The following is a 14,357-nucleotide window of genomic DNA, read 5'->3' as shown; positions in this document are numbered from 1 at the left end:
AAAAATTTTAAAAATAAAACCCAAGTCACAACATTATTACATTACAGCTTATATAAAAAATTAAAAAAATCAGATCACAGATTCACAAATCACATTGAGTAATAGTCAAAGCATGTGAGAGTATAATGAGCTTGAGATTGAAACTACGATTGAAACCTTTAGTTTGATACCTAAGCTTGAGACTTGAGTTGAGTTGAGAGTGGGTCATTGGGTCGGTGAGCTTGTGAGTGAGTGTGAGAGTGAGATTGTATGTGTAGTCATGTGTGTTTGTGAGTGTGAGAGAGGGGAGACGGAGAGCAGAGATTCGTGGACTGGAGTGGCGTGGAGCACAGAGACTCAAAGTCAGAGAGAGAGAGAGAGCTGAAGAGCAGCATGAATCGGTGAGATAGAAATTGGGTTTTGTTATTTTTTCACAAACGGTGCGTTTTGCACCTTTTTTTTTTTGAGTTTCGGCCAAATGGTGTGTTTCGCACCTTTTTTTTTTAATATTTAAATTTCGGCCAAACAGTGCGTTTCGGTGCCAGTACGGCCTGTATTGATGGTTTCGATCAATATGGATTGATTTGGCCTGAATCGGCCTGATTCCATGTGAGTAGGCTTGCATCGGTGTCAAGTCGGTGCGTATTGCGCCGAGAAAAAAAAAAAGATAAAGGGACATGGCACCGATGCGCAGGCAGTGGCATTGTCTACCGCCCCCTGCGTCGGGCCGCGTCGGACGCAGGTTCGGCAGCCAAAATGCTGTGTTGGTGCATCACAGGTTGTAAGGAAGGTTTTAGATTTTTAATAAAACCTTAAGCTCATGCATGTGCTTAAGGTGCAGTCTTAAGCTCATGCATGGTGGTGTATTCCGTGAGGTGCAATTGGCTTTTTGGCTCTTCTTTTTGCTCCGCACCGACGTCATTGGTGCTCCTTTTTATTAAACCGCACCGTCCTTTTGAAAATTTTGTGTAGACTGGTTGGCCTAATTTGCTTTAGGCCAAACATGCAGTGCTGTCGGTCTAGTTGATTGGTTTGCTGATCAACTAGAAACATGGCTATATTTCTACCATTTACAAATTTGTACAGCAGAAAGCAGCAATCAATCACTCACAAAATCTAAAACAAACATGTACCATATATGATAGGGATACACAAAAATCATAATATTAATTACTAATAGCCATTGGAACTAAAACGATGAAATGAAAATGCTAACCTCATTCGCATTTATAACTTTGTCTGAACTTGAGGAAAACAAGGGGGATATCCAATCAATTTAACCTGCAAACATGTAAAGCCCTTTTTTTTCCAAAGAAATTCCTATATTAATACGAGAGAGAGAGAGAGAGAGAGAGAGAGAGAGGAAATTACTTGCATACGAGATTGAGGTGAACAAGGCCCAAACAACAAAACCGAAGATCTAAGAGTCTAATCACTGACAAACTAAGATCGGAGAGAGAGAGAGAAAGGCCGAAGAAATAAATCATACAATAGGGGATATATTAGAGAGAGGTTAAAACTTCTTGAAAAAGAAGTGGAGATTGAAGAGAGGGAGAGACGGGGGAAATTACTTGAATACATGATTGAGGAAAATGGGGCTTGACCAACATCGCTGAGATCTAAGAGTCTAATCACCGACAAACTAAATTTGGAGAAATAAAGAAAGAGAGAAAGGGATCATATGATAGGATATATGAGAGATAGGGTTGAATCTTCTCGAAAAAGAAGTGACGATTGAATCATTATTATGATTAAATCTTCAAACCAAAACAACGCCGTTTTTTAGACATGAAATGACGTAATTTCATCATCTAAAACGTCATTGTTTTGTATGAGTGTGCGTGTGTCTATATATATATATGTTTTGCAAAATTTTCCATCGATGGATGCACCATGGACTATTGGTATCAATGCATCCATCGATTTCAGTTTCTTAAATTTTTCACCAATCACTATAACCAATTTTGGATTTGCCCCATTTGGTAGCCAGTGTAGTCGGTTTTCCATATATCCCTAGTCATTCAAAATGAATATTCTATTTTACTTAGTTTAGCAATTAAATATTTGTCCACCCTAAGCCAATTCATTATTGTATATTTTTTCTCTCAATTTATTATATGAAAGTCATTTAAATGAATACTCTATTTGACTCAGTTTAATAATAAAATGCTAATTTTTTTTAAAAGTTGCAAAGGAATTAGTTAATAAAGAAATCCACCTTAAGTCAATTTATTATTGTTTTTTTTTTAAAATTTATTAATTGATATTTGTTAGGGATAGAAAATTGCCTTTGGGAAGGATGCAACTAATAACAATAAGTTCTACCAACCAAAAATAATCAATTTGACAATTCTCATATTAAAAATGTTGATATACAATGTATAAGGCGAAAAAGGGCAAATGCCCATTTCACGCACAAAAAAAGGGCAAATGCTCCATTTTTTAAACTAATTAGGGAAATGCCCCTCTTTTCAAATTCGATTTTCTCAAAATTGAGTTTCAAAAAAAAAAATTTCTAGAGCCCTATAGCGACGTTTTAAGGAGTCTATAGTGACATTTTAAGGACCTATAGTAGCGTTTTGTAACTCGAGCTCTATGAACTCGAGTTCCATGCAAGTTTTTTTTTTTATTAATTTTTTTTATTTTACATATAACTCGAGTTCATGCAGCTTGAGTTACAAAATGCCGCTATAGGTCCTTAAAAACGTCACTATAGGCCCCTTAAAACGTCGCTATAGGCCCCTTAAAACATCGCTATAGGGCTTAAGTCGATTTTGAGAAAATCGAGTTTCAAAAGAGGGGCATTTCTCTAATTAGTTTGGAAAAGGGGCCATAATGCTATTTTTTTTTTGCGCGAAAAGGGTATTTTCCCATTTTGGCCCAATGTATAATGCTTTTCTCTTTACAGATTTAGAAAATAGGATTGGTAAGCAGTCTTACCTTTAATAAAAATATAATTTGTTTGGGGAAACAATTAATAAGAAAAAGTTTGGGATGAAGATTTTTATATTATAGGTCCAGCTGAAGTTTTATTTATTTATTGAAAGTCCATATCCTAAGTTAATAGGATATTGTTAGCAAGGTGATAGACGTATGCCTTGTAATGGACTGCAATTCAAGACACTGGTATGTGTCATATTTTTTGTATGTTTTTTCATTTCACACACACACATATATTGTATTAAACTCTTAAATTGCTGCTAAACATTTATTTTTAGTTAAACAAGTGAAGATATTCCATTAAAGCTTTTACAACAGTAGGTACGCATGAGTGAAAACTTGTGCCACATACAATTGGGAGATCCATCCATTGATCCATATTGTAAAAAGAGGGGAAAAAAACCCTAGGAAAAAAATAAAAGAAATCTTCTGTTTGCCATAACTAGAATGAAACATTTACCTTCTAATCAAAAAAAAAAAAGAAAAAGAAAAAGAAAAAAGTAGAATGAAACAGTAGTCCAAAATCTAACAGAATATGACTATTGTCATATTTTGTTCACCTTTGATTATATCATTTAAGGGGAAAAGTGATCTGGTATGAACTTGGGAAACAATAGACTAATAAATAAAACCTATGCATATATACAAGTTTATCTCGGCATGTCAAGTGAAAAAAAAATCATCTAAATCTGTCTGTGGTTTGCTTTTAATGAGAAGTTGTTTATTTTGGTTATTGTTGTTGCTTAGTTTTTCCAATATGTTCATTCAAAACTTTCAGTTGCTTCTTTTACATGCATCAAATATTCAAATGCAAAGCATGGAATCACTACAACAAAATGTATTTTTAGTGACGAAAATTAGTGAGGAAATATTTTTTGTGGCTAAAAATATGAATTTCGTCACTAATAATGAAAAAAATTAAAAAATTTAGCAACGAAAAATAATTTTCGTCACTATTGTGATCTGAACAATGGGCGCTAGCGGAGGGAAACTTTGGCGCGAACTTAATAAATCTATAACGACGAAATATTTCGTCGCTAAAAGTTGAAATTTTTAGTGACGAAATATTTTATCACTGTAGGTATTGCTGTTGATAGTATTAGTGACGAAAATCCTTTCGTCGCTATAAGGAAGAATTAGCGACGAAAAATAGTCGTCACTAAAAATAATAATAGTTTTGCACTTCATTTTTTTAGCGACGAAATCATATTTTGTCACTAAAAGTATGCTATAGCGACGAAATTCATATGAATTTCGTTTCTAAAAATCTGTACAAAATCTAGGTTCTTTAGTGACCAAATTAACCTTCGTCGCTAAGAACTTAAAAGCCTAATACCTTTTGCGACGAAGAGGAAGCCATAGCGACGGAAATATTGCGTTGCTAAAGGCTTGATTATAGATAACCTTTTATATCACTTTCTCCTCATTTCATTTCACACCCAAAAGTCTAAACACCCACGCCGTCTTCATCGTCGCACAAGGCTCCAACTGTCTGAAGCCGATAAGCCAACCGACGCTGAAGCCAACTGTCGCCGATATCTCCATTCCGTCGTCGATAAGCTCGATTCAGTCGCCGATAAGCTTCATTCCGTCGCCGATAAGCTCTATTTCGTCGCCGATATCTCTATTCTGTCCGATATCTCCATTCCGTCGCTGTCGATCTCGCCATCGATCTCGCCGTCGATCTTGTCCAACGACTCTTCCTCTTCGCCGATCCTTCATCTCCAACTGGCGACCGTTCGCATTCCCTACCAGTGACCCTTCACATTCCCACTCCTCTGTAAGTTCTTCCCTTGCTCTCCAATATCGCATTCCCACTTACATCTTTGTTTGTTTGATTTTCATTTTTTTTAACATATTTTAGATACCCACTTGTTATAATCTTCAACATCCTATTACCTTCGTTTGTATGTATGATCTTTTTTTATTTCACTTTGCTCGATTTTTTCAAGGTTTGCCTCTGTTGCTTATTTTTCTCCATTTTTCTTTTGATTTATTTATATTTTTTGGTTTTTTTATTTTTCTCATTTTTATTTTGGTTTTTTTATATTTTTTCTCCATTGTTCCGTGATAAAAGGAATTTGAAAAGTGAATTTAGTTTGTAAATTAGTTTATATATAGGAGCTTTGCTGTGCAGTTTGTTAAATTGGGGAGGTGGGTTTGTTTGAAATCTGGGTTGGACATGGCTACAGGTGTTGGACGTTGAAATTATAGTTGAAGTAGTTGAATGGTAATAAATTTGGTTTATCTAAGTTTAGTTCAACCGAGCATGTTGGTGTCATATTCTTGTAGGACGAGGAATTTGGATGACTGTTATATTACATGTGTAAGCTATGAGTTTGTGTAGTAATTTATGAGAGGATCATTTTTAAGACTGAAGTACTTATAAATTTAACTTTTCTTTTGCAAGCTAAATACACATTGTTTGCAATAACTTTGGATTTTTTCTAAAAGTTGTAAGCCTAGCTTGAGCAAAGTAAGTAAATTTTAGTTAAAAACCTTATAAACCTTCAAGTTAAAACACTTTTTGGTTAGTAATATATTTTAGCAATTGACCCACATTACATGGTGTGACTACTGTTAATGCATTGTTAGAAATTTTTCTCGTAACATGGTTAATGTTTTTACTTTACGATTTTAATGTAGTATTGTTTTTATATTTGTGCGGATTTCTTATTGGTGGCTTTTAGGAGATTTACTTTTGGCATTACTTGAAGACATATGAGGACGTCTTCCGTTAGTTCTAATTATATTATGCTACACTTTTAGTATTGTTATAAAACATCTTGAGTTATTGTATATGTTGCAAACAATTATTGTGTGGAAGGAGTTTGAATTTGATACTTGTTTTATGTTTTACTTGTGGAATGTATGGATCTTTATTTATAAATTTGTTCTTGAAAAAAATGTACTATTTAAATGTGAGGTTTTAATAATGTAATAATAGATTACATGTTAATATCAAAGTCATGACAAAAATAAAAACAGAAAATAAGTTTTAGCGACGAATTTTTTCGTCACAAATATAGCAACAAAAACTTTCTTTAGTGACGAAATATTTTGTTGCTAAACGTAGCAAAATTTTGTAAGAAATGGCTTTAGTGGCGAAAATTTTCGTCCCTATATGTGCTTGGATTTTCTTAAAAATAGTTTTAGTAACAAACTTTTTCGTCACTATATGTACCCAAAAATAGTTGTAGTGACAAAATTATTCGTCACTAAATGGTGTTTTTAGCGAGGAAAACATTTAGCGATGAAACGCTTTTGTCACTAAAAGTTAAAAAAAAAAAATCAAATCAAACTTTTAGTGACGAAATTATTCGTCATTAAATGGTGTTTTTAGCCAGGAAAACATTTAGCGACAAAACGTTTTCGTTGCTAAAAGTTAAAAAAAAAAAAATCAAATTAGACTTTTAGTGATGAAATTTTTCATCACCAGGACTTTTAGTGACGGGGTTTCAGTGACGAAATGAGTTTCATCGCTAAAAGTCCGATTTTGTCACCAAAGGTCCTTAGCGACGAAAAATTGGACTTTCAGTGACAAATAAATAATGATCATCACAAGTGTTAGAGCTTAGTAATCTATCATATAATATCTGTGCGTGACGCACGAATTACTTCTTGCATAAGCTGCTGGAGCTTCCTTGACCTATGTCTTTTGCTCAATAGCTACAAGGCAATGGGTTATGTTGGCACTGGATGTAGGAACTGTTGCTTGTGGAGGAAAGTTTCAATTAGGGTGATTGGAGTTTTCAATTAAAAGACCTCCATGCATGTTTTATGTTTTCTTAGAAATTAAATGAAATTAACTGTGTAATTAGAAATAGAACAAAATCACTTTGAATGTTGCTGTTTTGATGGAAAGGAGGAAGCCTTTGGTGGTTAAGTAAATATTGATTAAATTCATTATTTCTTAACAATTTCAAAGATTTTGAGATAGTTGATAATATATCTTAATATTAAATAGGTGATCTTAATCTTTTGAGATAATCAGTAAAAAAACAAATATTGGCTCTAAAAATTATTCGACCGATTTTGAGCTCCAAAGGACTGACGGTTTGAGGCAGCTAGTGGGCTGTAGATCGAAGTAATATATATGGTTCTATGGTGAAGTAATATATATGGTTCTATGGTGGAACACATTAAAAAGATACAAATATACCATCAAATTAAGGAAATGGTGAGAAGACACCAATAACCCTAGCTAGTTTCTTGTTGTGGAATATTTTAGATATTAAATCTACATATTGTGATACCCTAAATGACAATACACTCACCAATATATAATTTATTAGATATTAGATCTAATATCTAATATTTTAGATAATAAATCTTAAAATAAACTAGGGTAAAATAAAATCATAACAATAATAATTAACTCTAATAAACTTTAGATAAATTAACTGCGAGGTACATTCACTTGTGTTATGTTTGATTAAATCTATTTTCAATAGCTTATATTAAATAACCCATTTAATATAATGTTGTACTTTAGCAAAAAAAAAAAAGTTTGAAAAAACTATATATAAACATAAGTTGACATTTTAAGTTAAGATTGACAGAAGATTGATTATTGCAAGCCAAAATGACTAATATGCAGTGTGCAGTACAAATGAAGTTACGTACTTCGAAATAATTCAAAGGTATTAAATTTAAGAATGAGATATCCAGAAGCTTTTAGTGTAAAATTAATTATCAATTTATTAAAGTAGAATAGCTTTTTTCTTCATCATGGTGGAAGAATAACTTTATTATACTATAATAACTCTTTTCTTGCCATAGAGGAAGAATTGCTTTATTACAGTAGAATAACCCTTTTCTTTCCATAGAGGAAGAAGTACTTTATTTTAAAGTGCATAGAATGACCTTCACCATTGTAGAAGAATTAATTCCTTCTTTGACATTTAGTTCTTTGCCCCATATAGGAAGATCTTTCGGTCATTGAGAGCCTGCATAGGCCTTGCGTTATCCATTCCACGATACTGCAATTAATAGATTAACCAATTAAATCAAGGATTTAATTTTTTTTTAAGTTAAATTATATATGTGTGGTCCTTAACCTTGATGTTTGTTTCTTCTTCTTTATCATCAGCCTAAATTAGTTTAAAAATATAATTATATTTTAAAAGTTATTTGGTGTTGTCTAATGAATAGAATCATAGAACTTACTCACTTAACAATTGAAATTTGTGAAATGGAGGTCACTTTAATAATGTGAAGCCTACAACATAGCATAAATTCTGCTTGCCATGTCAAAGTTTTTGCTTTTAAAAAATATTTTTAAGAGTATAGAAACTAAAATCAAAAAGTTAAAAATACAAAAAAAAATTTTGAAACAAATGTCAAACATTTAAAAAAATAAAGATGAAAATAAAAAACAATTAACTCTATTTGAGCTAAATGTATATAGCACATACATCAAAATTAGCTTCACGAAGTAACTGTACTTGTTTGCTTGAGACAGTATTTATCTGATGCAAGTTCAAGATAAGGTAAATAGTCAAGTTAAAAAGAAAATGAAAAGAAGAAGAAGTAAGAATGGAAGAGATAATTGGAGTTAGTGAAGGTGTTTAGCCATACCTTTGCATTGACAATCCAAGTAACACCTTCATCACAAGGAGGTGAGGTGAGTGATCCATTATATCTGTAATACTTGAATGTATCTGTGTTTGTCTTTCTAGGATCTATTACCCCTATGGGTCTAACTCCCCTATTATTAACCAAAGTTATAAGCTCCCTTGTGAACTAAAACAAAAACAAATGGAATAATTTCAAAAACACTAAGAAGTTATAATGTGTGAAGAACTCATAAGGGATTAATCTAGTGCCTAATTCTTTACCTTTGACAAGAACGAATCGGGCTCACCAATTTGGTAAAATTGGGCATGTACAACATAAACTTGATTTGATGTGTTTACATGAACCACGTACAACTCCAAGTCATACCTGGTTAAGAAATCATTGTAGATGAAATTTGTAGGTAGTGAGACATTTAATTTGAGAGAGAGAGAGAGAGAGAGAGAGAGAGAGACCTCTTGCCATTGATGAGATGCTCTGAGGGTGAGTGCCAATGCAATTGTCGGAGGGAGTATTGCTTGCCATTGATTTGAATTGATCCAGCATCACCAACCCATTCAACCTATGTCATCACTCATCACAATTAGATATTGAACCAATATTTTTTTAAATACCATATTATATTTAAATTTGCATTCTTTGACAACAATATTATTGTGAATATTTAAAATTAATGTTTTGAATTTTGTTTCGTTCAAATCCTATTGGTGCATAAAATCAATACACATCAACCATTATTTGCATTGTCCAAAAAACACTGGTCCATATCAGTGTGTTTTGGGCATTTTAGCCTATTCTAGCCATTTCGTATGAAAACTTCGTTTTTTTTTTTGTGAGAAACACACACACACACACACACATATATATAGGGAAAGGGGATGCGATAAGGGAATACACTCACATGCCAACACCAAAACTGCATGTAGCAGTTAGTTTCGCGGAGCAAGTGATACACTCCTTTTCAATATCACACCTTACCGATGTGGGACGACTCAACAAAACTGAGTATCTTTTTTTTTTTTGAGAAACACACACACACACACACACACACACACACACACACACACACACATATATATATATATATATATATCGGGGAAGGGGGATGATATAAAAACTTAGTTTAGGCTTAGAATATGATTTAGGAGAGGTAATTATTTTAAAAAAATGTTGGGCGTTTTGGTAATTTTCCCCCAACAAGTCAGATCTAATCGAGTATATTTCAATTTCCAATTGTCTTATTTCTAAGTTTAATTTCTATAAATTTTTTTTAAAGAGTAATTCTAAAATAAAAAATATGAAATAATTTTGTTATAGTTCATTATTATTTTTCTTATGATAAAAACCTTCCATATTGGGAAGTGAGACGACATAAATTATTATTTATTTTATAGGGAATATTATTATTATTATTATTATTATTATTATTATTATTATTATTATTATTATGTGGAAATTTTGAAGCGGTACTGGTATGTCCTGATTTTGAATTTTTTTTTTTTTTTTTAGTGGTTAGTTAGAAGTGGCCTCTAAAACAGTATTCAAAACTTTGTTTAGAACACCTTTTTTTATTGGTTGTAAATTGTTGAAGTTAATTGACTTGAATGATTGTAAGACGTATAATCTCGTGATAGACCATTTACTATTTTGGAGACACTTGTCTGTTTGATTTGAGCAAAAAAGGGGTGTATCCTATATTTATTTTCAGTTTTTCATGAAAACTTGTTTGATTTTGTATTTGTATTTAGTTTTCATTTTCAGTTTAAAAAAGAAAGGATTTTTTTTTGAGAAAAAAAGAAGGATTTGAATACAAAAAACTGAATACAACTTTTTCGTATTTTCATTTTCTTTAAAATGAATACAATGAATTTTCGTAAAAAACACACACTCTCTCAATTGTGTTGAATTTTTAATTGAAAAATATAAAGTGAAAAAAAAAAAGAAAAAACTAGACTAAAAAATAATGCCAAACATGAAATTGGGTAGAGAAAATAAATACAAGATTTGAGAAATGAAAAATGAGTTTAGAAAATGAAAAGAGAAAATGAATCCACCCCCAATAATAACCAAACAGAGTCTTGATGGTTCATCAATTTTCATCATACTAATTAGTGGATTAATGCATTTTTATGTTTAGAGGGAAGGCGGAAAGTGAGAATTGACCTAACTCTAGAAATGCCTATTATAGGTTATACTTTAAAATTTGAGTAATTTTGTTCCAAGACTTGATTATAAACCTGACCTGAATGAATTGAACCAGATCGAACTTTACCTCTAATTAACCATTTGTCCTATCTAATTACTAATTAGGTAAAATCGGTTATTTAAATTTTGAATAGCGCTCTTATAGAGCAAGAGAAGTTGGTCTCTAACATTGGATACATCATACAACAATACATAAATACCATACTACGTATTTATCATGTAGCTTATGCTTATAAAACTTATAAGCAATGTTAAGTACACAACATATTTCGTACTCTTTTTAAAATTCCATAGATGAAAAGTTATGATTGGTGTACGTAAACTTATCATTGACAAAGCTTATAAGTTATCTCCATACCTCGACATAAGGACCTGTATTCGTTAGGTTTGCATTAGATGCCTTATAATTCAACCTCAGATCTCCTGGATTTATGTTAACTTGCACATCCTTATTCAATATATCAATTGGAGATTGAAATCGCCCATTCTTACACGTTGCCCATTCTGGCCTAAGTTCTCCCCAGCGTTCGGGTCCTCTTGGACTCCCTTCGATATAGTTAAACGCAGGCTCTTCACCTGCCAAGTAAATTTCAATATCACATCATCATCATAGGTAATAATAATAATGCAATTCTTATTTTTTTTTTATATATATATAAACAACATTATTAGCATGCTACATGTAAGTATCTTTGGCATTATACCAGTTTGAGCAGTAATGGATATTGGCTGCCAATATAGAAGAAACAGTAGAAACCAGCAATTGAAGATTGGTAAACTATAATTCTTCATGATATGCAGAAAACAAATGGCAAGTTAAAGAGTGCAGTTCTTTGTTGGTGAAGCTAATGTCAATAAGCTCTATGGTCATATCTATATCTATCTATCTATAAATACTAAGTAGAAACACAACTATAAGGGCACATTTGGTACACTAAGTGAGAATTACGACTGGAATGGTAATCTTTATTACTGGGAATAAAATGTATTATAATAGAATAACTAAATCTATTCATATGTTTTGTTATGAGTTGTAATATTAGAATAAATTTTTAAATCTATTTTAGGAAATATCTTACTCAAACAATTATATTTACAATTTTTTTTTAAAAAAATTTGAGAGAGATAATTTATTTTTTTGATGATATTTTTTATTTCTATAATTGTTACATGCATATGGAAAGTTTGTTTATTTGCAAATATATTAATTTTAAAAATTATTGCACCTACAAAGGAATAGCTATTACAACCCTTTTGAAAGGAATAATTATCCCTCATTTTAAATAATAGCTATTCATAAAGAATGACTATTCCATATAACAAAAATATAACCAAATTACTAAATAGCTAAATCATAGGAATAATAATTACATTACAGTGCCTATTACAGTCTAGCAAACATACCCTAATAGTTTAAAGTTTTACCGTGTGACGCATTCATTTTTTCTAATAGCAAGCTACAATGCTAGCTAGCTAGATTTGGGATAAACATTGTAGCTAGCATTCACTTTTCCTAGTTGCGAGCCAGCCTAATATGGCCTGACTTTTTGGGTTATGCATTCAAATTTTAGCTGGACAAGCTACATGGGTAGTTCGGCGCTAATTCTTCAATGGATCGGAGAAAATTGATCCACGCTCCACCTTACCCCAAAAAAAGTAGAAAATAGAGTCAGTTGACTTTGTAAGTCATAAATGAAAGAAAACTAAAACAAAAGAAAGAAAGAAGTAATGCACTATGATTTTGAGAGAGAGAATTTTTTGAAAATGATTTTCATCCATTGACCATTTCTTAGGGCTTTGTTAAAAGTTAAAACTCCTACATAGGGAGAGATATAGATATTGCACTTTCTTGTTTTTTGATTATAAATAATTTCTTTCCTTAAAATACACATTGCACTTTTTATTTATTTCTTTATTTCAAAATAATTAATTTTAATAGCTCTCTCGAAAATTAAGTTCGTGCATGATAAGTTGTTAACCATCATAATTTAAACAATCTTTTGTCTCTGATGCCCTTACTATTATGTGTTTAAGATAAAGCATTTTCCGTTGACACTAACAAAATAGTTTATGCCACTTAGCACACATCAAGCCTCTTATTGTTGGGCTCGACCACTCCCGTCCTAAGTGGTTATTTTTTTATAACTCATTTTTAGGCAATTAACCTTATAATTGAAACTCGTAGCACCTATTTCTATAATTTAGATTGATCTAGTACGTACATAATGTAATTCTTAAAGCATAATCGTAAGTGAAGTCTCTTATCATCAAATAAGAGACTTAGGTTCAAATCCCACCTATACCAAAAATCATGTTTCAATATTAAAGAACATCCCAAACTAGCAATTGGTCAATGGACCAATAACAATAGCGACTAAATTAATTTAGGTTGTGTTTGGCCAAACTATTACTGTAAGGCCGCAATTTGCACCCAAGCCCAAAACAATAAATTTATAGAGAGTGGGCTCTAAATCTAGGTCCTAATGAGGTGAATTAGTGATGACGATGGGTTGAAGATTACAGTGGAATGAAGATGGAATAGTGTATGCAATGAGATTTGTCCTCGGACTAAAGTCAAGGAGATTGATTCTTATATTTCTCTCTTCTGAAGACAAATTACAAACATTATTCTTCAGTCTACAGTATTTTCTCTCTCTCTTTTCCCGATCCCTATTCCCATGGGGGATCTTTTATCTTATATAGACACTTTCAGATGGTCCTGACCTTCCACCTGTTCATTGCGTAGATCATTCCCCATCTTCCAATCTTATCTAGCATCTTCTTCAAGTTCCTGAGAGATGCGGCGCCCAAGGCAACACTGTTCACATGTCTTCTCCACATAAATGTGGTCAGAAGGTTTGGTGGGATGCATTAAATGTGGTGGCAGTATCTAGCTTTTCAATCCTGTCACTGCCATCTCCCTTCCCAAAGCCCTTTCTGCACAGTAGAGCCTCTTCTGATAGCGCATTGATGAGGTGATCATAAAATCCAAGGACGTGGCCTCCTCGACATAGTAACTGTCCTTCTTGGCCAATCGTGACAAGTGGTGTGATCACCTTACTCGGAAAATATAAAGAACATAAAGATTTGATGACCTAGGAAAACCGAACCGGTAAAAAACTTGGGGAGGATTTAACTTAACTATCCTCAAGGTAAAACAAATCCACTATGAAAGAATTGAAGTTTTACAAAAGGACTTAGACCACTAACATCCTAATGCTGCTTCGAGTAGAAAACCTACTACCACGACCATTTGATAGCTCTGAGTACATGGACTACTTCTTTCCTTGATCTGCAGCAACCACAAGTTCTCCTACTAGTGAATCTTGATTTTCTTGAATATTCTTTATGTAGCAACTGAAACAACCATCAAGTTCTTGATGTGAATCTTAATCTTGATAGCTTAATGTGTGTGTATGAAGGTAAACACCTCTTACATCTCATAAAAGATTCAACACACAAAACATCAAAGGCTTTAGAGAGCTTTTGGGTACAAAACCCTAGATCTACAAAAGAGGCACACTATTCTCTCTCTGAAAAGCCTTTTAAAAATGTACTTAGAGTTTCCTTTATATACTAGAAGAAGTAGACCTGAAACCCTAATTCTTAATGGGCTTTAACTGCAATTTGCGCTTAATTAAAATTTTGCAAATACG

At 32.4% G+C, this 14,357-nt stretch overlaps 1 protein-coding gene across 1 annotated transcript; it reads right to left on the bottom strand.

The window, feature by feature from the left end:
- Positions 1 to 7,594: 7,594 nt before the first annotated feature.
- LOC142609785 (carbonic anhydrase Nec1-like) lies at positions 7,595 to 11,572 on the bottom strand. The gene is made up of 7 exons (XM_075781505.1): positions 11,406 to 11,572; positions 11,060 to 11,277; positions 8,952 to 9,058; positions 8,760 to 8,865; positions 8,500 to 8,664; positions 8,337 to 8,390; positions 7,595 to 7,901 (listed from the first exon to the last, which is right to left on the bottom strand). Exons 1-7 carry the CDS (start codon positions 11,491 to 11,493, stop codon positions 7,824 to 7,826), a joined length of 816 nt encoding a protein of 271 aa, XP_075637620.1. The 5' UTR covers positions 11,494 to 11,572; the 3' UTR covers positions 7,595 to 7,823.
- Between the last annotated feature and the right edge of the window lie 2,785 nt (positions 11,573 to 14,357).

Source organism: Castanea sativa, chromosome 9, assembly GCF_040712315.1.
Source record: "Castanea sativa cultivar Marrone di Chiusa Pesio chromosome 9, ASM4071231v1".
Lineage (NCBI taxonomy): Eukaryota > Viridiplantae > Streptophyta > Magnoliopsida > Fagales > Fagaceae > Castanea > Castanea sativa.
Note: the sequence above shows the minus strand (reverse complement) of the source record. Positions and strands in the feature narration are given on the sequence as shown.